The sequence below is a fragment of the Mycetomoellerius zeteki genome, unplaced genomic scaffold (assembly GCF_001594055.1).
Source record: "Mycetomoellerius zeteki isolate Tzet28-1 unplaced genomic scaffold, Tzet1.0 scaffold31, whole genome shotgun sequence".
In the NCBI taxonomy this organism is placed as follows: Eukaryota; Metazoa; Arthropoda; class Insecta; order Hymenoptera; family Formicidae; genus Mycetomoellerius; species Mycetomoellerius zeteki.
Genome location: NW_017257294.1, coordinates 1414743 through 1440520, shown reverse-complemented (window position 1 = coordinate 1440520; position 25778 = coordinate 1414743). Strand labels below are relative to the sequence as shown.

Genomic DNA, 25778 nt, shown 5'->3' with positions numbered 1-25778 from the left:
ACGATATTTCCTTTTTAATAAGAAAATATAAACAAATATATAATGGAAACATATTACATGTAACTGTAATAACTAGACAAAAACATATACTGTGATAATAAAAGAGGATGCTAATTAGGAAGTAAAGTATTTGCTCAAAATGTAATTATTCATGTTTTTTATTTGTATACTAAATACGACAAAATGTTTTCAATAAAACATATCTTTCACTCTTTTTTTCTCTCTTTCTTTCTCTTTCCGCTCCTCGTTCGTATCAAAAATTTTCATACTTAACATTTGATTTAAAATTGATTTAAAATTCGTATTCTTTCACAAAGGATGAACACCAGTTGAGTAAGATTTTTCTATAAACTGAACACAGGATCCTACAAATATTTCACTTTTGTGCGTGCATAAGTGTTGTATAGGAATTGCATTTTTAAAAAATTAATAAAAGACTAAATATTATATTCTCGAGAAAAGGAGGAAATTTGTTAATTTAGCTGCTTTTTAAGTCAACTGTTCAGCTTCCTATTCTCTCGGAAAAGAAAATTTCGCGATTCGGCGACAGCTGGCGAGCATAAAAAAACAGGTAGAGCATTTGCTTCTAAAAGTTAGATTTAGTGACTATTAATAAGTAATATACAATATAAATATTTTAAATTAATGCAACATTCATTAAGGATGGGTTTCGAGTTTTATACTTTAAATAGACATCACATATATATCCTTTTTCTTTTTCTTTCTTGCCAATATTATCATATAGATCTGTAACTTATACATTTTCGAACATTTATATTCATAATCACAATATGAATAATAAAAAAATATTGATATTCTTAAATTATCTCTGCGTCTTCCAGAACCCTTCGATAATTATGAAAATTTGTTTAAAGTTGACAATCTCTAATAGTTAGTCTATTCTTTTCAATTGAACTCCTTGCATATTGTTCATCTATTTTTTTTAATAACAGAAGGAAAAATGAATAATATAAGAAGTTCAACTCAATTTACTGATAATTCTCATTCAATATAGCATTATAGACAAGTAGGTTCGAGCGCGTTGAAGACGACAGGTGTAAAGACATGCCTGTGACAGGACAGTTCAAGATCGAGCAGGTCAAAAAAGGGTCTTCCTCTATTCATTGTGTTTTTCAATAGCATACCTCAGAACTACCATCCGCATTTAAAAATACGGACGGTTGGGTATATAACAGTCTTGTCTGGAAGAGCAACTGAAAAGGTTAAAACGTTAGCAACGAAAAGTATGAACTGAATAAAACTTTAAACACGTTTTTCTCAAACCGTATAGTTTTCAAAACGCGTGACCACATACAGTATTTTAAAGACGGCTCGACCGATCGATTTGCTATTTGCAATTTTACACACTTTTTCTACATACTGAAAACTAATTCTTGACGTAGGATTTTTTTCCTACGATATTATATGCTTAGTTTTTTTTCGTAGCCAAAAACGACCAAATTTTTTGTGAAAAATCGTTATGTTAACTTGACCAGCTACCATTTTATTCAAACGCAATATTTTAAAAAACAGCTATGTCGGCACAAGAGCTACGTTTCAATTTTATAAAACTTGTATCATTTTGCTTTCAGACGAGTCTTGTGCAAGTAGCAATGGTCACCCGTTTTATAAAACGTGATGTACGAAAATTTGAATAGCGATCCCATTTTATATTATTTTTAAATAAAATTTTAATGGTAAAAGTATCATCGTTGGAACAATGGAACAAATCCGACTTCTCTGTCTCTATCCGTTTTTCACAAAAAGTTCGCAAAATTAGGCCCCGTTTTGATCCATCTATAGGTGTATATAGCCCCCTTATAACTTTTCTTGTACTTAAACATAGAATGATCTCTGTTTCTTTCAACTAATCATTATCAGATGCATGTGTGGTTAGATTTCAGGTAGCTCTAAACTAAACCGGAGTACTCTTTCTTATCTCGATGAATAGTTCGGTCAAATTAGGTTCAAATTTCAAGCGCTTGTCGCACATGTAGGACCTCTTTCAGGCGTGTGCCTAGAAACAATGAAATAATAATTAATTAAACAACAGTTAGTTAGGTAGATATTTATAGTTGGTTCTTATTTAAAATAATTTGTTATTTTAAATAATACGTTAAGATGTTAATAGGACTCAATGATTGGTTTATGATATTTTAAGATTGTATTTAAATGATATTAAATATAAGAATAGACAGTACATTAACTGGCTCGCTAGACTATTGGCTCTCAGACCTGTGCATCATACAAGTTAATAAACATGTATCACCTTTGCTTACAATGTACACATGTTATTCGTATATCGACCTCTGTTTGAAGGCAAGTGGAATAACGGAAGAAGGAGGCTTAATATCGGTTACAGTGCTGATTAAAATTGTGCTACGTCTACCAGAAACGATTTAATTGAGAATTCTTTCATCGGATCGTATTACAATCGATCGATACAATGCAAAAGGTAGAGCAAGCGACTGGAGACAAAAAGAGTTGTCAAGTTGAATATCTGGAAACACCCGTCAAATCGGAGAATGACAAGAAGGAATATAGGTGAGATGAAAGAAAATACTGATGAACAATGTGCACGATTTCGATTGAAATAAGCGTGAGAAATACTGTGACCATAATCTTTAGAAGGAACATTATAATGTATTTTTTATTAATAAATGCAGGAATTATATTTTTTTTAAATAATCAATAATATGCACAACATTCTCATTGAGTTTCATTTTATTAATATTTTGTTTGCATTGTCTTTTAAATTTAGAGCCATCAGATTACCAAACGGTTTAGAAGTTTTGCTAATATCCGATGAAGATTCAAAGGCATACTCTTCTCATCAAGATATGAAAAATGAAATAAAGGTACGTGTGAAATGACGGTAAATGTGTTATTCAATTTTATATCATATATGAGTCATTCCATTAATTGTGTTTATTTCTCCATTTAATATTCAGCGTGTAATGCGTGATATGTACATAAATGTATTTTTTTAAATAGGCAGCATGTTCCTTATATGTGAGAACAGGAATTTTCAAAGAGCCACCAGAATTTCCAGGCATATCATTTTTCTTCGAGCATATCCTTTTTATTGAATTCAAAAAACATTGCCAAGTACTAAAATATGACATGTATAAATTTGATATAAAATTTAATTATTTGTATATTAACTTGTTTAAGTATTACCTTACTTGCAGAAATATTTAGAAAATCTTACCTATAAACATGGAGGCATTCATAATTGCTTACTTGATCACGAATGTACATCGTTTATCTTTGATATTCAAGAGAAACATTTCTTATCAGTTCTCATTCCTTTTGCTGAATTTTTCACTAACCCTCTACCGGAAAAAGATGCATTTATTCAGAATCAAAACGATATACACGAAGGTAGATTATACTCATAGTACTATTGTTGCAACTTGCAATTTTAAAGTATCCTATTTATGTAGAATTTCAGAAAGCCCTAAATTTTGCCAAGAACAGAGTTCATGAACAACAGCTTTCCTCCTTTACGAGAACTGATCATCCAATCAATAAGATTACTGAGGAACGTATTCTAAAAGTGCTGGAAAATTTGAATTACACGAAATTATATGAAGAGCTACAAAAATTCACAAAGCGCCATTATAGTGCTCGAAGAATAAAGCTGGTTATACAGGTAATTTTGTTAAAATTACGACAAACAATTAATTACTTTTACAGTATACAATTTATTTATTTCTAAAATAAGATTAAAATTTATAACATGATACATCTTTTTATAGGCAAGATTACCGCTGAATACGTTGGAACAATATGTCACAATTGATACGCGTTTTGTTAATATTCCAACTAATGAAATATCTCCCAATGACTCTACCGAATTCAAAAATGATATTCCTTTTGATACCGCCGCTTTTAAAAAAATATATAAAGTTTCTCATTCGAAACATTTTAGACAAGTATGTGACTAAAATTTGACCAGGTCGAAAAAAAGTTTATACTACGTTTTTTATGTTCACACTACGCATAAAAATATAAATACGTAAAATAAAATTTGACTTTTGCAGCTAGAAGTAACATGGGTCGTGCCTTCGCTATCTCATTTATATAAAAGTAAACCATATCGATATATCTCGTGGCTTGTTGCACATGAAGGAAAAGGTTCCTTAATTAGTTATCTACGCAAAAAAATGTGGAATATTACCACTTACAATGATGAACTTTGTCACAGTACACATACCTTCACGTACAGCTTATTCAAGATTATTATAGAACTCTCCAATGAAGGAAAACAACACGTGATGGAGGTTTTAGAAGCTATATTTTCCTATATCAATTTGTTAAAGAAGGAAGGTCCGCAGAAAAGAATTTACGACGAGTTTAATAAGAGTTCAGAATCTAGTTTTAGGTAAACAAATTTTAGAAATAAATAGATATATGAAAGATGATTGAAAAAATAAAATATTTGTGAAAAACGTCACTTCTACTTGGAGGTCCTTTTAGATATTCTGATGAAGAAAATCCAGTGGAAAATGTAAGAAATTTATCTATAAATTTGCACCTCTATCAATCGCGCGATTATATAACTGGAAGCACACTTTATTTTGAATATGATCCAGAAGCTATAACAAAAGTTTTGGATTATTTGACGCCAGAGACTGCGAATATTATGATTTTCGGCAAAGACTTTGATCATAAGGAATTAGATAAAGTCGATTCGTGGTGGAAAACATTGTATACAGACGGCGAGATACCACAGAAATGGATCGAACATTGGAAATCCATCGAGCCATTGCCAGATTTTCATCTGCCGTTAGAGAATGTATACCATCATGAACATTCAATAGAATCATTGCCCATAAAAGTTCCAAAATATCCTGTAAAATTGCACGGTGATAGTAAATCAGAGCTTTGGTATCGCCCGGATCCCAAGTTTCGTTTGCCAAAATCTTATATGTGTACACATTTTATTTCCCCTCTAGGACTTCAGTCACCGGAGAAGTAAGTAATGTAGCATGACTAATGTATCATAATAATACTACATTGTAGTATTACTGATCCTATAAGATGCACTAATTTCCAAGTTCGAATTATCAATAAGATTTCTATAATTTTTTATTTTTATCTTTTATTTTCAAAAAACTTCTCTTGTTAATAATATTTCAGTGCCGCTCTCATGACAATCTACTGCAACATAATAAAACTTCTAATAGTGGAAGAAATATATACAGCTATGGAGGCTGGGTACAACTGTAACATCAATGTTAGTGAAAAAGGAATTATAATAAATATATCCGGGCCTATGCCGCTAGTAAGTATACATCCAAAGCATGCGTCAAAGTTATAAATATAATTTCGCGAAATACATTATTTTTATTTTATTTATATTACAGTTATTGTTGTTAACTATAACAAAATGCATGATGAACTGTTCAAACCAAGTTACGAAGAAAATATTTAAAATGATCAGAGATCAACAAGTTGATGCCTATAACTGCACATTCACTAAACCCGAGAAACTCGCTGAGTACTGGCTATTTATTGTTAAATATATAATTGCAACAATATGTTATGAAATTTTTATAACTGAAAGAAACTATTAACAAATATTAAATAAAGAATTAATTTTGTAAAATACATTATAATAAAGGTTATACTTTTTGCTAATTATATAATAATAAATGTATCTTTAATCTTTTTTGCAGAGATGTGAAATTATGGACACTAAAGTTAGTCCATTATACATACATTGATATGCACAACGCTCTACAAAATGTCAGTTTAAAAGATTTCCAAAATTTTGTAAAATCTTTTACCAATCGTCTGTACATTCAATTTCTCGCGCAAGGCAATATTACGCAGGATGTTGCGATCGAATCTATGCGACGTTGTGTTGATACATTTATTTGTGACTCTTTACATTCTAGTATGATGCAACCGAATAGAGTCTTCCAGATACCCTTCGGCACAAGTTATTGCAAGTTGAAAAATATCGACAAACTTGATTCAACTTCCGTTGTGCTAAATACTTATCAAGTCAATACCACGTCAATTGAGTTATCAGTGTTAATGGATGTAATGATCGTAAGTATTAAATAACACTATTTTGTATAGAATTTTAATTGTTTATTCATTTATTTTTAAAATTAAATAAAATATATGTAGCTTCTTCAACTATTGCGGTTAATTTTATCCGCAAGTTATATTCATCCGCACGTATTTTCAGATGATAATGAAAGAACAATTGTTATTGAAATATCAATCTGATGATCTTATACAATATGCTTCATGCGACTATATGGATGTCGATGGAATTTTAGAATATTCTATTACCGCTAAATCAGTGGCAGATGAATTAAACACAACTGAGAGTACTGAACAGTATATCGATGGATTTCTGGCAAATTTTAAATACTTTTTAGATACATTCTCAGAAAATGACTTAGAAAATGTTAAGGAAAGATTAAGAATATTTAAGCAACATGCTGATATGAATGTTGGTGAAGAAGTTAATAGAAACTGGAATGAGATCATGAAGTGCCAATACATGTTTGACAGACACGAGAGAGAAATACTTGTACTAAACGAAATAAAAATAAACGAACTAAGAGAATTCTTTGAAAAGTACACGTGGAACGAAAATTATATGAAAAAATTGAGTGTACATGTTATAGGGACTGATCCCAATAAAGTGCAGCCCATTGCTTTGGAATATGTAGTCGACGAACATCAATGTAAGAACATTGAAGAAAATTATATTATTAAAGTAGAAGAATACAAGAAAAAACTTTACGTCTATCCAGTAACTGAGGGGTAATCGACTTAAGGTACAGAATGAGTGATACTTTTTTATACAATAATAATATAATTATAAAAATAAAATTATAAATCGTAATTCTTTATAATTATATGGTCCCGGGAAATAATGTTTTATATACGGACATATTTTATATATAATTTTGTATAAAATATGTATGTCAATTTATAATATAATTATATATGAAACATTTTTTACCGGGGTTACTGTTGATTTATTGGATAATTAAAGAAATCATTCGTTTATCCTTAGACAATTTAAGACACACGCGGAAATTTTTGAATATTTTTTTTCTCAATTTCGCTTACTGAATCTATATAGCAAGTAAGAGTCTCTCTCTCTCTCTCTCTCTCTCATACAATTTTAATAATGATTGCAGTTTTAATGAAAAAAGAAATTATTTTTATGAAAAAGAAATTATTTTTATGAAACCAGAGAAATTATCATAAAAAAATTTCGATAAAAAAAAAACGATAAAATTAATTCATACTTTCTTCAGTTAAAACGTGCTCAAAAATTGTATTTTCCGCGTACTAAGACTATTTTACCTATGACTTTCGAATTCAGCAAGTGAAATTAAAGAGCCTATTTTGTAACTCTTAACGACGTAACTTTAGCGTTACAGCGTTATTGTGCAGGTTTTGTACAAGATAAAAAAAATACTGTAACGATACAGTTACAGTTGTTAAAAGTTATAGAATAGGCTCCTTAGTTTCATTAGTTTAGTTCTTCCTTAGTTTTCCCTAAATGAAAAAAAGACGAATCAAATAATCGCAGCGTGCTCCTCAAATTGCTTAAATGCATAAACTTCTTTAATACTAATTTTTGCGTAACGGCAATAATATAATAAGGTTATTTCAGGTCAGCTTTTCATGTAACTCTTCATACTTATTGCTTCTATATTCTTTCCGCGCACGATAATATATTATTATAATAACGAACGCAATTTGAAACATTTTGCATTTTGCAACATACGATATTCTTCTCTCTCTCTCGAAGTAAATAAAATGAAATTTTCTCACGTTAAAATAAGGATTTATGAGGATTACATATTGACAATTATAATAATAATGACAATTATTCTTTGTGGAGCTTTTCTTTGCATGAAAGGTTGTAAATAAGTTATGGAAATCTTATTATATATACAATAATTAAAATACAATAACAAACATAAATGTAACTGTAATAATATAACGCTAATCAGGAAGTAAAGATTTCTTGAAGTGTAACGTATCTTATTTATTTAAATATATTCAAAGTATAAAAAGACGTTTTCAATAAGTCATCTCTCTCTCTCTCTCCCTCTCTCCCTCTCCTTTTCCCTCTTTCTATGTACTCGTGCCGAAAGTTTCCTAAGTTTCCTTACTCGATTGAAAGGAGGTTATTTTTTTACAAAAGTTGTCCAACATGTGTAAGGTTTTTTTATAAATTGATTCGAGGGATCTTACAAATATTGAATACTCTAATATTGTGTGTGACGTATGAGAGTTAGCGTTTATACAAGATGAAAGCAGAGTCGAATTTCGAATTTTACTCTCATAAAAATGCAAGAAACTTAAATTTATTTGCTAGTTGGATCAACTGCAGGTCTGCTTTTTACTGTCACGAGAAAAAAAATCTCGTGATCCTGCTCGCGAGCATAATTAAGAAAATAGGCAAAGCACTTGTACTTCAAAAGCCCGATTTACGTCGAATATTATCAATGTCGGTAATTATACACATTAACGGACACCGCGCCGATGACTTTAACCTTGATGTATGTTGTCAAGGTCATGGCCCTGAGTGATCTCCAATAGGTTTTAGGTGATGGTTATCCTTCGTTAAAAAGTTATTAACAAAAAAGTTCATTTATATATCACGAGAATTCCCTGTTTTAAAATATGTTTGATAGTTATGCACTGTAGGGGACGCCGTACCGACAACCGCCACTTTGACATATGTTGTCAAGGTCATGACCTTGAAAAACTTCCAATAAGTTTTAGGTAGCTTTCGCCCTCGACTCTTGTCCTCCCCTCCTCCCTGCAAAGGGGCGCACGACTTTCACCCGCGAACTTTTTTTTGTTAATAACTTTTTAACGAAGGACAACCGCCACCTAAAAACTGTCGGAGATCACTCAGAGCCATGACCTTGATAACATACATCAAGATCAAGGTCATCGGCGCGGTGTCCGTTAATATGTATAATTACCAAAATCTTATTAGGCTACAGTAATTAAAATCTTTTCATTGTGATAAAAATCGTCGTGTAAGATTCATGCCAGATTTCTGCACCAACTTAAAAGATAAATTATTTCGTAACTATACGTTTTTTAAGACTGATACATAATCTTTCATGTAACACTTAGGAATCATAAATAATTAATACCATATTCTTGGAAGATCCTGTAAAGAAATTAATTTTTGAGAGTTTCTTATAAGGTTAAGGCAATATCTTTTCATTGCGTTATAAATCATCGTGTACGATTCATGGCAGATTCTTGTATCAACTTGGAAAATAAATTATTCCGTACCTATGTCTCTTAAAATTGATAAATGATCTTTTTTCATGAAAACATTTCAGAATCATATATAATTAATACCATATTCTTAAATGATCCTGTAAAGAAACTACTTTTTAAAAGTTTCTTATACGATTAAGGCAAGATTTTCATTGCGATATAAATCGTCATGTACGATTCATTTCAGATTCCTAAGTCATTAAAGATTACTGGTGAGATTCATGTACAAATTATAATATATAAGATTCTTATATGATCATGTATGTTCATTTAGTAATCTTGACTGATCACATACAACTCTTTTAAGACCTGATTAAAAAAACTTACAAGAATTTTCAACAGGGCATCCATCATTCACAAATTGATATGCATACTGCTGGTCCATATGATATCACTTTGAAAGACTTTCAAGACTTTGTGAAATCATTTACCGAATATATATTCAATGTCTCGTGCAAGGAAATTGTCGAAAACATATAACATTGATTGCTGCGATCAAGACCGTAGAGTAATTTATTAAAACAGTTAATTGTAGTCCTTTATACCCAAATACGATACAACAGCTTAAAGGCACGCAGATACCTTTGGGCATAAGCTATTACAAGATTAAAAATATCAACAAATTAGATACAACTTCCATGATAACAAATTATTAACAAAACGGCGTCACAACGATTGAATTATCGACATTAATCAGTCTGAAAATCGTAAGTATTAAGGGGATCCTAAACTGAAGCCCAAACTCCGACGAGATCGCTATTTACCGACAAAATGCAACACATCTTTATGTACTACTACACCAATATTTCACGCATACATATACATAAATTTTTATGGAACAATAGCGTTTTAACTAGATGTTTAAATCTAATTTTAAGAATTCCGCGTTGTTTGTTTAAACTATTAGTCTGTGGGCTACAATTTCGTAAGTATAGACAGATTGCAAAGCTTTTAGAGTAAATGTTGTTTCGATATTGATAACATCATATTGGAGTAAGAAATGATAAAGAAGATCTCAATTTAAGTCATTTTTTTCGTTCTTGGCATAAATTTTATCTCACAGACACGTATTAATGCGTATACTTTAATCATGGAAAAAGATTTTCTAATCTGTAAAAGAGAAAGAAGTAATTGTTATACAAAAATTATTGCGTTTAATCGATGATATAGACAACTTAAAGATCCCCTTAAATAACATATATTGTTTTATATATTTTGAACGCATGGAATCTTTGGTGTATATTTATTTATTTTTAAAAGTAAATGAAATATAAATAAGATCTTTAATTATCACGATTGATTTTACCTGCACATCTCATTAACTTGCACTTGCATTCAGTTTATAATGGACGACAAGTTACACGAAGGTCTATCTATTGATAAGTTTGTATATAACGTAGTCGACTTTAGAGATATTAACGGAATTTTAGGATATTCCATTACTGTTTGCACTCAAGCAGATAAATATGCAACCGAGTACGTTGATAAGAAGATCGACGAATTTTTGAGATAGTTTAAAAACGATTTGGAAAAGCTTACAGAAGAGAAACGGGATCTTTACAAAGAATGTTCTTAAAATCTAGACTACGTGATGACGTCACTCTTGAAGAAGAAGTTGACAGAAACTGGAAGAAAATCGTGAAACGTACTTACATATTTGATTTACACGAGCAGGAAATACTTACTCTAGAGAAAATTAATATTATTAAGTTAAGGGAACGGCTTGCAGAAAATACATTCAATCAAAGTAATTTTAGAAAATTGAGCTTACACGTGTTGTAGGAATTATTCTTAAAAATGCGAAATATATTGGTTTGGAATACATAAACGACGATCATCAGCAGAGTAAGCAAATTAAAAATCATTATATTACTAAAGTAGATAATCACATGAAAAAACTCTTCATGTTTCCAATTAAGGGTTCCAACTAATCCTCTCAGAGCACAGAATAAGTGACACATTAAAAAGATTTAATAGTATAATGAAAATAAAATTATAACTTGCATTACCTTAATAGCTATTGTTATAACAGTTACAGAATTTTGCATTTTGCTACAGAACTAGAATATTCAAAGTTAATATAATGAAATTTTTCCACATTAAAATTAGAATTGTTAGTTTTATATATTAATGATATTTTTTTTTAATAAGAAAATATAAACAGATATATAATAGAAACATATTAAAAGTAACTGTAATAAGTAGACAAAAACATATACTGTGATAATAAAGGAGGATGCTAATTAGGAAGTAAAGTATTTGCTCAAGATGTAATTTTTCATGTTTTTTATTTGTATTCTAAACACGACAAAATGTTTTCAATAAAACATGTTTTTCACTCTCTTTTTCCTACTCTCTTTCTCTTTCCTCTCCTCGTATCAAAAATTTTCATACTTAATTTAATTGATTTAAAATTCGTATTTTTTCACAAAAGCTGCACACCAGTTGAGCAAGATTTTTTTATAAACTAAACGGAGGATCCTACAAAAACTTTACTTTGTGTGTGCATAAGTGTTGTGTAGGAATAATATTTTAAAATAATTAATGAAAGACAAAATATTATACTCTCGAGAAAAGAAGGAAATTTTTTAATTTAGCTGCTTTTTAAGTCAACTGCTCAGCTTCCTATTCTCTCGGAAAAGAATATTTCGTGATTCGGTGAGCATAAAAAAAATAGGTAGAGCATTTGCTTCTAAAAGTCAGATTTAGTGACTATTAATAAGTAATATACAATATAAATATTTTAAATTAATGCAACATTCATTAAGGATGGGGGGGTTTCGAGTTTTATATTTTAAATAGACATCATATATTGTATATCCTTTTTCTTTTTCTTTCTTACCAATATTATCATATAGATCTATAACTTATATATTTTCGAATATTTATATTCACATTTATAATCACAATATGAATAATAAAAAAAATATTGATATTCTTAAATTATCTCTGCGTCTTCCAGAACCCTTCGATAATTATGAAAATTTGTTTAAAGTTGACAATCTCTAATAGTTAGTCTATTCTTTTCAATTGAACTCCTTGCATATTGTTCATCTACTTTTTTTAATAACAGAAGAAAAAATGAATGATATAAGAAGTTCAACTCAATTTACCGATGATTCTCATTCAATATAGCATTATAGACAAGTAGGTTCGAGCGCGTTGAAAACGACAGGTGTATAGGCGCGCCTGCGACAGGACAGTTCAGGTTCGCTCAGGTCAAAAAAGGGTCTTCCTCTATTCATTGTATTTTTCAATAGCATGCCTCAGAGCTGCATTTAAAAATACGGACGGTTGGGTTGACATAACAGTTTTGTCTGGACGAGCAACTGAAGAGGTTAAAACGTTAACAACGAAAAGTACGAACTGAATATAAAACTTTACTTAAAATGTATAATTTTCAAAACCGTGACTACATACTAAATCTTGAAGATGACTCGACCGATTGATTTGCAATTTTGCACACTTTTTCTACAAAACTAGTTCTTGACGAAGGATTTTTTTCCTACCATAATATACGCTAAGTTTTTTTTCGTAGCCAAAAACGGCCAAATTTTTTGTGAAAATCGTTATGTTAACTTTGACCAGCTGCCATTTTATTCAAACGCAATATTTAAAAAACCGGCTACATTGGCACAAGATCTATGTTTCAATTTTATAAAACTTGAACCATTTTGCTTTCAGACGAGTCTTGTGCGAATAGCAACGATCACCCGTTTTATAAAACATGACTTACGAATATTTGAATAGCGCCTCCATTTTATATTATTTTTATATAAAATTTTAATGGTAATTAGAGAAAAGTATCACCTTTACAATGTTAGGTAGACATTTATAGTTAGTTCTTATTTAAAGTTATCCGTTTTAAGTAATACATTAAAACGTTATTAAGACTCAATGATTGGTTTATAATACTTTAAGGTTATATTTAAACGATATTAAATATAAGAACAGATAGTACATTAACTGACTCGCTAGACTATTGGCTCTCAGACCAGTGCATCATACAAGTTAATAAACATGTACCACCTTTGCTTACAATATACACATGTGTGTGTGTTATTCGTATATCGACCTCTGTTTGAAGGCAAGTGGAATAACGGAAGAAGGAGGCCTAATATCGGTTAGAGTGCTGATTAAAATTGTGCTACGTCAACCAGAAACGACTTAATATTGAGAATTCTTTCATCGGATCGTATTACAATCGATCGATACAATGCAAAAGGTAGAGCAAGCGACTGGAGACAAAAAGAGTTGTCAAGTTGAATATCTGGAAACACCCGTCAAATCGGAGAATGACAAGAAGGAATATAGGTGAGATGATGTCAAGGCAGTACAACTGCGCGCATAGCAGAGATTCAATTTTTAGAGATCATTTATACTAGCCGTAATTGTGTGCTGTATGCCGTTATCTATAAGAATTAACTAATCACAGTCAAACATTCCTCTCTTACAATTGAATGAGAGGGGAATACTCGAATATCATATAATCAATTCTTACAAATTACAGCATACGGTTACGGTCAATATAAATGATCCCTTAATGACTATTAGACAGAGCGTCGCAATTTGCAATTGTAAAAAAGGGACGACAAAAAGCACAAAATAAATAAAAAATAAAAAAAATACGTCATTTTGTACTCTCCACCCTTCCTTTCGTCAGTCAAAAATTCCACGGGCGAAATAAGTTACCGGCCCTGTGCACAACATTCTCATTGACGTTTCATTTTATTAATATTTTGTTTGCATTGTCTTTTAAATTTAGAGCCATCAGATTACCGAACGGTGTAGAAGTTTTGCTAATATCCGACGAAAATTTAAAGACATGCTCTTCTCAGCAACAAGATATGAAAAATGAAATGAAGGTAGGAAAGAGATAATTTAATGTGCATTTTAGGATATACTTTACACCAATTTTTTTTACTTATCTTATTATTAAATTTTATCAAAATTGTGATATATCAAAGACAGGCCTATAATTAAAAAGATATCTATCTTTTCAAGATTTAATTGTATTATTAAAAATTTTGGTTTGAAAAAATTGATTTTCTCCAACTATGTATATATATAACTGCAGAAGAATTTTTTATTAATTAATTTCAAAATGTGTTACTCACAATTTTAAATCATTTACGACTCATTCCATTAATTGTATTTATTTCTCAATTTAATATTCAGCGTATAATGCGTGATACGTACATAAATGTATTTTTTTAAATAGGCAGCATGTTCCTTATGTCTCAGAACAGGAATTTTCAAAGAACCACCAGAATTTCCAGGCATATCATTTTTCTTCGAGCATATCCTTGTGACTGAATACGAAAAATATTGCCAAGTATTAAAACATGACACGTACAAATTTGATATAAAATTTATTTATTTGTATATTAGATTGTTTAAGTATTATCTTACTTGCAGAAATATGATTTAGAAAAAATTGCATATAAACATGGAGGCACTTGTACTAGCTTCCTTAATCTCGGATGTACATCGTTTATCTTTGATATTCAAGAGAAACACTTCTTATCAGTTCTCATTCCTTTTGCTGAATTTTTCATTAACCCTCTACCGGAAAAAGAAGCATTTATGCAGAATCGAGATGTAAAAAAAGGTAGATTATACTCATAGTACTATTGTTGCAACTTGCAATCTTAAAATATCCTATTTATGTAGAACTTCGGAAAGCCTTAAATTTTGCCAAAGACACGGCTCATGAACCACAACTTTCCTCTTTTACGAGAACTGATCACCCAATCAACAAGATTACTGAGGAACGTATTCTAAAAGTGCTGGAAAATTTGAATTACACGAAATTATATGAAGAGCTACAAAAATTCACAAAGCGCCATTATAGTGCTCGAAGAATAAAGCTGGTTATACAGGTAATTTTGTTAAAATTGCGACAAACAATTAATTACTTTTACAGTATACAATTTATTTATTTCTAAAATAAGATTAAAATTTATAACATGATACATCTTTTTATAGGCAAGATTACCGCTGAATACGTTGGAACAATATGTCACAATTGATACGCGTTTTGTTAATATTCCAACTAATGAAATATCTCCCAATGACTCTACCGAATTCAAAAATGATATTCCGTTTGATACCGCCGCTTTTCAAAAAATGTATAAAGTTTATCATTCGAAACATTTTAGACAAGTATGTGACTAAAATTTGATCAGGTCGAAAAAAAGTTTATACTACGTTTTATGTTTACACTACACGTAAAAATATAAATACGTAAAATAAAATTTGACTTTTGCAGCTAGAAATAACATGGATCATGCCTTCGCTATTTCATTTATATAAAAGTAAACCATATCGATATATCTCGCGGCTTATTGAACATCAAGGAAAGGGTTCCCTAATTAGTTATCTACGTAAAAAAATGTGGATTATTCCTTTCAATGATGAACTTTGTCACAGTACACATACTTTCACGTACTGCTTATTCAAGATTATTATAGATCTCTCCAATGAAGGAAAACAACATATGATGGAGGTTCTAGAAGGGATATTTTCCTACATCAATTTGCTAAAGAAGGAAGGTCCGCAAAAAAGAATTTACGATGAGTTTAGTAAGAGTACAGAAATTAAACTTAGGTAAACTAGTTTTAGAAATAAATAGATATATGAAAGATGATTGAAAAAATAAAATTTTTATGAAGAACGCCACTTATACTTGAAGGTCTTTTTAGATATCTTGATGAAAAGCATCCAGCGGATAATGTGAAAGATTTATGTATAAATTTGCATCTCTATCCATCGCGCGATTATATAACTGGAAGCACGCTTTATTTTGAATATGATCCAGAAGTTATAACAAAAATTTTGGATTATTTGACGCCAGAGACTGCGAATATTACGATTTTCGGCAAAGACTTTGACAGTCTGGAATTAGATAAAGTCGATTCATGGTCGAAAGCATGCTATACAGACATTGAGATATCACAGAAATGGATCGAACACTGGAAATCCATCGAGCCATTGCCAAATTTTTATTTACCGATTGAGAATGAATGCTTTGATATTGAACGTTTATTAGAAATAATGCCCACAAAAGTTCCAAAATATCCTGTAAAATGGTACAGTGATAGTGTGTCAGAGCTTTGGTATCGCCCGGATCCCAAGTTTGGTTTGCCAAAATCTTATATGTATATACATATTATTTCCCACCTAGGACTTCAGTCACCGGAGAAGTAAGTAACCTAGCATGACTAATGTATAATAATAATACTACAATGTAGTGCTACTGACCTTATAAGTTGCACTAATTTCTAAGTTGAAATTATCAATACGTTTTCCGTAATTTTTTATTTGCATCTTTTATTTTTAAAAAACTTCTCTTGTTAATAATATTTCAGTGCCGCTCTCATATCAGTGTACTGCAACATGATAAAACGGCTGGTGGATGAATCATGTTCAACTGTACAGACTGGGTACGTCTATGACATCGATGTTAGTGGAAAAGGAATTATAATAAAAATATCGGGACCCGTGCCGCTAGTAAGTATATACATTCAAATCATGCGTCAAAGTTATAAATATAATTTCGAAATACATTATTTTTATTTTATTTATATTACAGTTATTGTTGTTAACTATAACAAGATGCATGATGAACTGTTCAAACCAAGTTACGAAGAAAATGTTTGAAATAATCAGAGATCAACAAGTTGATGCCTATAACTGCACATTCAGTAGACCTGAGAAACTCGCTGAGTACTGGCTATTTATTGTCAAATATATAATTGCAATAATATTATGAAATTCTTATATAATTGAAAGAAACTATTAATAGATATTAAAAAGAATTAATTTTGTGAAATACATTATAATAAAGGTTATACTTTTTGCTAATTATACAATAATAAATATATCTTTAATCTTTTTTGTAGGGATGTGAGATTATGGATACTAAAGTTAGTCCATTATACATACATTGATATGCACAATGCTCTACAACATATCAGTTTTGAAGATTTCCAAAATTTTGCAAAATCTTTTACCAATCGTCTGTACATTCAATTTCTCGCGCAAGGCAATATTACGCAGGATGTTGCGATCGAATCTATGCGACATTGTGTTAAAACATTTAAATGTGATTCTTTACATTCTAGTATGATGCAACCGAATAGAGTCTTCCAGATACCCTTGGGCACAAGTTGTTGCAAGTTAAAAAATATCGACAAACTTGATCCAACTTCCTTTGTGATAAATACTTATCAAGTTGATCCCACGTCAATTGAGTCATCAGTGATAATGAATCTAATAATAGTAAGTATTAAATAATATAGTTTTGTATGGAATCTTAGGTGTTTATTCATTTATTTTTAAATGTAAATAAAATATGAATAACTTCTTCCACTATTGCGGTTAATTTTATACACAAGTTATATTTATCCGTACGTGTTTTCAGATGATAATGGACAATCTATTTTCACCGAAATATGAATTTGATGATCTTATACGACACTTTTCAGGCGACTTTATGGATGTCGATGGAATTTTAGAATATTCTATTACCGCTAAATCAGTGGCAGATGAATTAAGCACGACTAAGCGTGTTGAGCAGTGTATCGATAGATTTCTGGCAGATTTTAAAGACTTTTTGGATAAATTCTCAGAAAATGACTTAGAAGATGTTAAAGAAAGATTAAGAATATTTAAGCAACATGCTGATATGAATGTTGGTGAAGAAGTTAATAGAAACTGGAATGAGATCATGAAGTGCCAATACATGTTTGACAGACACGAGAGAGAAATACTTGTACTAAACGAAATAAAAATAAACGAACTAAGAGAATTCTTTGAAAAGTACACGTGGAACGAAAATTATATGAAAAAATTGAGTGTACATGTTATAGGGACTGATCCCAATAAAGTGCAGCCCATTGCTTTGGAATATGTAGTCGACGAACATCAATGTAAGAACATTGACGAAAATTATATTATTAATGTAGAAGAATACAAGAGTAATCTTTTCGTCTATCCAGTAACTGAGTATTAATCGACTTAGAGTACAGAATATATGATACCTTTTTACACAATAATAATATAACAAAAATAAAATTATCAATTGTAATTCTTTATAATAATTAGGTCCCGGGAAATAATGTTTTATATGGACATATTTAATATATAATTATGTATAATTGTATATAAAATATGTATGTCAATTTATAATATAATTATATACGAAACATTTTTTTCCGGGGTTACTGTTGATTTATTGAATAATAAAAAAAATCATGCATTTATATGTTTAGGCAATTTAGGACACGCGGAAATTTTTAAATTCTTTTTTTCCCAATTTCGCTTGCCGAATCTATATAGCAAGTAAGAGTCACAATTTTAATAATGACTGCAGTTTTAACGAAAAAAAAATGATTTTTATAAAACCAGAGAAATTATCATGGTTCGATAAAATGATAAAATTAATTGTTACTTTCTTCAGTTAAAACGTGTTCAAAAATTATATTTTCCGCGTACTAAGACTATTTTACCTATGACTTTCGAATTCAGCAAATGAAACTATAGAGCCTATTTTGTAACTCTTAACGACGTAACTTTAGCGTTACAGTGTCATTACGCAGGTTTTGTACAAGATAAAAAAAATACTGTAACGATACAGTTACAGTTGTTAAAAGTTATAGAATAGGCTCCTTAGTTTCATTAGTTTAGTTCTTCCTTAGTTTTCCCTAAATGAAAAAAAGACGAATCAAATAATCGCAGCGTGCTCCTCAAATTGCTTAAATGCATAAACTTCTTTAATACTAATTTTTGCGTAACGGCAATAATATAATAAGGTATTATATAGTCAGCTTTTCATGTAACTCTTTATACTTATTGCTTCTATATTCTTTCCATGCGCGATAGTATATTATTATAATAACGAATGTAATTTGAAACATCTTGCATTTTGCAACATACGATATTCTTCTTCGATGTGAATAAAATAAAATTTTCTCACATTAAAATAAGGATTTATGAAGATTACGTATCAACAATTACAATAATAATGATAATTGTTCTTTGTGGAGCTTTTCTTTGCATGAAAGGTTATAAATAAATTATGGAAATCATGTTATAAGTACAATAACTAAAAAACAAACATAAGTGTAACTGTAATAATATGACGTTAATCTCTCCAGGAAATAAAGACTGATTGAAGTGTAATATTTCTTATTTATTTAAATATATTCAAGATATAAAAAGACGTTTTCAATAAGTCATCTCTCTCTCTCTCTCTCTTTCTCTGTACTCGTGTCGAAAGTTTCCTTACTCGATTGAAAAGAGATAATTTTTTTACAAAAGTTGTCCAACATGTGTTTTTTATAAATTGATTTGAGGGATCTTACAAATATTGAATACATTAATATTGTGTGTGATGAGAGTTAGCGTTTATACAAGATAAAAACAGAGTCGAATTTTACGGTTTTAAAAATGCAAGAAACTTAAATTTATTTGCTAGTTGGATCAACTGCAGGTCTGCTTTTTATTATCACAAGAAAGAAAATTTCGTGATTCTGCTCACAAATGTAATTAAGAAAATAAGCAGAGCACTTGTACTCCAAAAGCCCAGATTTACATCGAATATTAACAATGCCATTTAAGATTTCTAAGTTATCATAACATCTATTAAGAATACATTTCGTGTTTTTATATTGGTTCTTACATATTTGAAGTAACCTGTTTCAAATAATATGTTAAAACACTAATAAGGCTCAGTGATTGTTTATGTTTCAAAATTGTATTTAAACAATGTTAAATATGAGAATAGATTTATACATCCTTTCTCTGGATCACTATGAGAATAATACAAATAAATGAACATACTTACGGCCTTTGCTTATAACATACACATGTTACTAGCCGTATTTATTTTCGTTTAAAGGCAAGTGCCATATTGAAAGGAGAAAGTGTATTGATCAGCGTACTAATTAAAATTTTATTAATTGTCTACCGGAATCGAAGTAAGAAAACGATCAAATCAATATATTATTGGGAGATCTTCGATCAGATCATATTCTACCGATCTACCTAATTTCTATTTTGATTTCCTCGATTCTTGATGTAATGGAAAAGATGGCGTGTACGACTGGAAATAATGAACGTTATCGAGTTGAATATCTGGAAACACCTATCAAATCAAAGGATGATAAGAAGGAATATAGGTGCGACGAAAAAAAGTATTGATTAGGAATATACGCGATTTCGATTGAAATAGGCGTGAGAAATACAACAATTTTTTTAGGAGAAATGTACAATGCATTCTTTATTTATAAAGAAGGAAGGATTAAATTTTTTGAAACAATCAATAATATATACAACATTCTCACTGACTTCCTATTTCATTATTGTGTGCGTTGTTTTTTAAATTTAGAGCCATCAGATTACCAAACGGTTTAGAAGCTTTGCTAATATCCGATGAACATGTAAAGATATATTCTTCTCAAGATCAAGATAAAATAAATAATAAGAAGGTACGAACAAGATAATTTAATTTGTATTTTAGGATATATCGTAAGCTATATTTTTATCCTATTATTAAGATTTCATTAAAATTATAATGTTAAAGACAGCCCTACTAAATGTGTGTGTGTGTCTCAAGAAATATTTATCTTCTCAAGGTACAACTGTATTATCAGAAGTTTGAATTAAAAAATTTGGTTTCCTGCACTGCAAAAGAGTTTCTATAAATTGATTTCGAAATATGAAATTTTTATTTATTCAATTTCAAACTGTTTACGAGGCGTTTTGTCGAATGTGCTTATTTCTTTATTTAACACTGCGTGTAATGCGCGTGATATGTACATTATATACATTTTTTAAACAGGCAGCATGTTGCTTATATGTGGGAGTAGGAAGTTTCAGCGATCCACCAGAAGTCCCAAGAATAGCACACTTTTTCGAGCGCATGCTTTTCTTTGGATTTGGAAAATATCCAGTAAAATGATGCGTGAATTTACTATAAAATTTATTTATATTCGTACACACAATTTAAATGATCATATATTATCTTACTTGTAGAAATATAATTTGGAAGCATTTATCTACAATCATGGTGGCACGTGTGGTTACTCAGTGGATTTTGAACATACAACATTTTTCTTTGATATCCAAGAGAAAAACTTCTTATCAGCTCTCATCCATTTTGCTAAATTTTTCACTGATCCTTTGTTAAAAACATACGCATATAAGCAGGAATTAAAAGCCATAGAAAATGGTAGGTTATAAAAATAAGTAGATTACATTTAACTAACAGTACTGTTTTTGCAACTTGTAGTTTCGACATGTCAAGCTCGTAGAATTTCAGATAGCGTTATTTTGTGCCAAGAACTTACGAGAACTCCTATTTTCCTCTTTCGCGCGAACTGGACATCCCGCCAATAAATTTACTGGAGACACTTTAGTACAATTGAACAATAATCCGAATTACGACAAAGTGAACAAAGAGTTGCTCAAATTCAAAGAACGTCATTACAGCGCTCACAGAATGAAGCTCGTTATACAAGTAATTTTATTAAAATTGCGTCGAAAATAATTCATTACTTGTAGTATAACTATATATATGTTTATTTATATTTCAAAAATGAAATTAGTTTATAACATATTACATATTTTGATAGGTAGGATTACCGTTGGATACATTAGAAAAGTATGTTACAACGTACTTTGGTGATGTACCAACTAACGGACTGCCTTCAGATGATTTTACCGAATTTAAAGATGTTCTTCCTTTTGATACTCCTGTTTTCCGAAAAATATATAAAGTTGATGCTTCGAAACTTTTTAGAGTATGTGACTAAAATTTGACCAGAACAGAAAGAATTTATATTTACTAAATCTGAATCAGTGGATAATCACTGATATCAGTGCCAAATATATCACTAGTAATTAGTGAATTAAATGTGAGATTCCTGATCTAGCTAATCTTTATTATGTGATCTAACTAATCTTGTTTTCATGCCTAAATTCAATAAATATGGTATTGGAAGATTGAAATTAACGTGCAAATATCAGTATTTTAGTTATACAATGCTCAAACATTCTTTCTTTTTTAGTTGAACTTCACTGATTAATTATCAGTGCCAAGTATGCCATTGGGTAATTAGTGACTATCTACTGATTCAGATTTAGAAAGTATACTACATAAAAATTTAAATAATTATATAAAATAAAAATTGTTTTTTGCAGTTAGAAGTAACATGGGCAATGCCTTCGTTACTCGATCCCCACAAAAGTAAACCATATGAGTACATCTCACGGAGTATTGAACAGGAAGGAAAAGGTTCCTTAATTAGTTATTTACGCAAAAAAATGTGGATCTGTACTTCTTCCAAACGTGCATTTTATTGTAATAGTAAACATAACTCTATGTATAGTTTAGTAGAGCTTATCGTAGAGCTATCCCGTGAAGGATTTCAACATCTGGATAAGATTTTAAATGCGATATTTTCCTTTATCAATTTACTGAAGAGAGAGGGTGTACAGAAAAGAATTTTCGACGAGTTTTGTAAGAGTGAAGAAAATTCTTTTAGGTAACCTAATTTTAGAAACAAATAGATAAATAAACGACAATTATTGAAAGAAAAAGCCTCATAAAATACTCGTGAAACGCTACTTACACTTTTTTAGATTTGTCGATGAAGAGAATCCATTGAATTATGTGAAAAACTTGTGTAAGAATATGCATTTTTATTCGCCGTGCTATTATATAGCTGGAAATTGTTCATTTATTCATTTCGAATATGATCCAGAAGCTATACAAAAATGTTTAAATTATTTGGTACCAGAGACCGCGAATTTTATGATTTTCAACAAGGATTTTGATCATTTCGAAATGCGTAAGGTCGAACCATGGTTGAAAACAAAGTACATAGATATCGAGGTACCGAAGGAATGGATCGAACGCTGGAAATCCATCGAGCCATTACCAGATTTTCATTTACCATTACCAAATATATTTCTTCCCAGCGACTTCTCTTTAATACCAATATCAGCGAAAGTTCCAAAATATCCTGTAAAATTGTACAGTAATAGTATATCGGAGGTTTGGTATCGCCCGAATCCCAAGTTTCGTTTGTCGAAATGTCACATGAATATGCATCTTATTTCCTCTCTAGGATTTCAATCATCGGAGAAGTATGTAATGTAGTATGACTAATGTATTAATATACGCATTGTAGTATTACTGACTTAATATACATTAATTTCTAAGTTGGGGTTATCAATACACGATTTTCATATAATTATTTGCATCTTATTTTTAAAAAAACGTTCCTTCACATTTCAGTGCAGCTCTCATAAGACCGTATCGCAATATATTAGAGCTGCTGTTGGTGGAAGAACTGTATCCAGCTATACAGGCTGGATACAATTATAAGATCAGAGCTAATGAAAAAGGTATTGTACTAACAATGTCCGGGTTCAACGAAAAACTATCAGTAAGTAATACATTCAAGGTATATGTTGGAATTATAAATATAATATTGAAATACATTATTTGTATATATTACAGCTCTTATTGATGACTATTGCAAAATGCATGGTGGACTGTCCAAACCGAGTAACAGAAGATATGTTTGAAATGGTCAAAATGAAAGAACTTAGTATCTATTACAATGTATTCATCAAACCTGAGAATCTCGCCGAGTACTAACTATATTTACTGTTAAACATAATTACAACAATATTATAAAATTCTTACATAACGGAAAGAAATAATTGATAATATATATTAATAAATAAACAACAAATTTTATAAAATAAATTATATCAGATTACATTTTTCTAGGGATTAGTCAATAATATATACAGCTTTAACCTTTTTTACAGTGACGTAAGATTATGGATATTAAAGAACGTGTATTATACATGCGTTGATAAGTACAATGCTCTAATTAATATCAATTTCGAAGGCTTCCAACGTTTTGCGAAATCTTTTACCGATTATCTGTATATTCAGTACCTCGTGCAAGGCAACATGATGCAAAATACTGTAATCGAGATTGTACAACAATTTGCTAAAATAATTAATTGCAGTCCTTTACCCTCCGGTTACAACCCAATACAACAGATTAAAATTGCTCGATTACCGTTGGGTACCAGCTATTGCAAGTTAAAAAATATTAACAAATTAGATGCAAATTCTGTAGTGATGCAATATTATCAAGCTGATCACATGTCGATTGAATTATTGATGTTAAACAAACTAATGATCGTAAATATTAAATAACATTTTATTAACTTGTATATTTTTGGCTATGTTCCAAAATTTACTGCCAGTACTGAAAATCTATAGTTTACGTTATATGCACTGTGGATTTTCAGTACTGGCAGCAAATTTTGGAACACAGTCTTTGAATGCATGGAACTTTTGGTGTATATTCATTTATTTTTAAAAGTAAATAAAATATGAATAACATTTTCGATTATCGCGATTAATTTTATCCGAACGTACTTTCAGATGATAATGGAGCCATCATTATTACAATGGCAATTCCAAGAAAACTTACATCATGTTTCATGCGATTTTAGAGATACCAAAGGAATTGCAGGATATTGTATTATCGTTCATACTCAGGAAAATAAATACACAAGTGAGCATGTTGACCAGCAGATCGATAAATTTTTTAAAATGTTTAAACATATTTTGGAAGAAATCTCAGAAAATCAATTGGATGATATCAAGGAAATAGTAACCAAAGACACTAAGCAATATATAGATATCAACATTGAAGAAGAAGTTAAGAGAAACTGGAGTGAGATCACAAAGTGTCAATACAGGTTTGACAGAATCGAGAGAAACATACTTGCATTACAGAAAATAAAAATAAACGAGCTGAGAGAATGGTTTGCAAAGCACATATTAAATGAAAATTATTTCAGAAAATTGAGCATACATATTGTAGGAAATGATCTTAAGAAAGTACAATACTTAGCTTTGGACGTAATCGACGATCAGCAGCATAACCAAATTCATCATATTATTAATGAAATAGATGATTACAAGAAAAAACTCAACATTCATCCAGTAATTGAAGGATAATTGACTTATTGTTAAGTGATGAATAAGCGACATTTTAACAATAATAATATAATGACAATAAAGTTATTAATCGTTTTATTTTAAAATAATAAGAATTTTCTTTATTTGTTGAATGATTAAATTTACTACTAATCTTCGCATAACAACAATATAATGAGATTTTATTACTGTCATTTTCATGTAACTCTTCATACTATTGCTTCTATATCCTTTCCGCGCGCGATGGTACATTATAATAACGAATGTAGTTTAGAACATTTTGTATTTTGCAACATAGAATACTTGAAGTTAATCAAATGAAATTTTCTCAATTAAAATAAGAGTTTATGAGGATTACATATTGACAATTTTAATTATTAATGACAATTATTCTTTGCACGTTCTTCTTTGCATGAAGGATTATAAGCAAATAATGGAAATCATG

At 30.1% G+C, this 25778-nt stretch overlaps 2 protein-coding genes and 1 pseudogene across 2 annotated transcripts; all 3 read left to right on the top strand.

The window, feature by feature from the left end:
• The first annotated feature begins 2446 nt into the window (after nt 1–2446).
• On the top strand, nt 2447–11246 carry LOC108724573 (nardilysin-like; annotated as a pseudogene).
• Nucleotides 11247–13420: 2174 nt separating this feature from the next.
• On the top strand, nt 13421–18310 carry LOC108724572 (nardilysin-like). Its single transcript, XM_018451006.1, has 12 exons — nt 13421–13608; nt 14060–14159; nt 14516–14629; nt 14713–14905; nt 14968–15176; nt 15283–15459; nt 15566–15903; nt 15999–16499; nt 16665–16806; nt 16889–17022; nt 17199–17577; nt 17720–18310. Exons 1-12 carry the CDS (start codon nt 13511–13513, stop codon nt 18308–18310), a joined length of 2976 nt encoding a protein of 991 aa, XP_018306508.1. The 5' UTR covers nt 13421–13510.
• A 1125-nt stretch (nt 18311–19435) lies between these two features.
• Nucleotides 19436–25354, top strand: LOC108724571 (nardilysin-like). Its single transcript, XM_018451005.1, is given in 14 exon segments — nt 19436–19440; nt 20324–20363; nt 20365–20477; nt 20687–20786; nt 21140–21250; nt 21334–21529; nt 21612–21817; nt 21933–22100; nt 22501–22844; nt 22942–23448; nt 23600–23750; nt 23825–23958; nt 24142–24526; nt 24773–25354. Coding segments are annotated over 14 exon segments (3042 nt in total).
• Nucleotides 25355–25778: the final 424 nt, after the last annotated feature.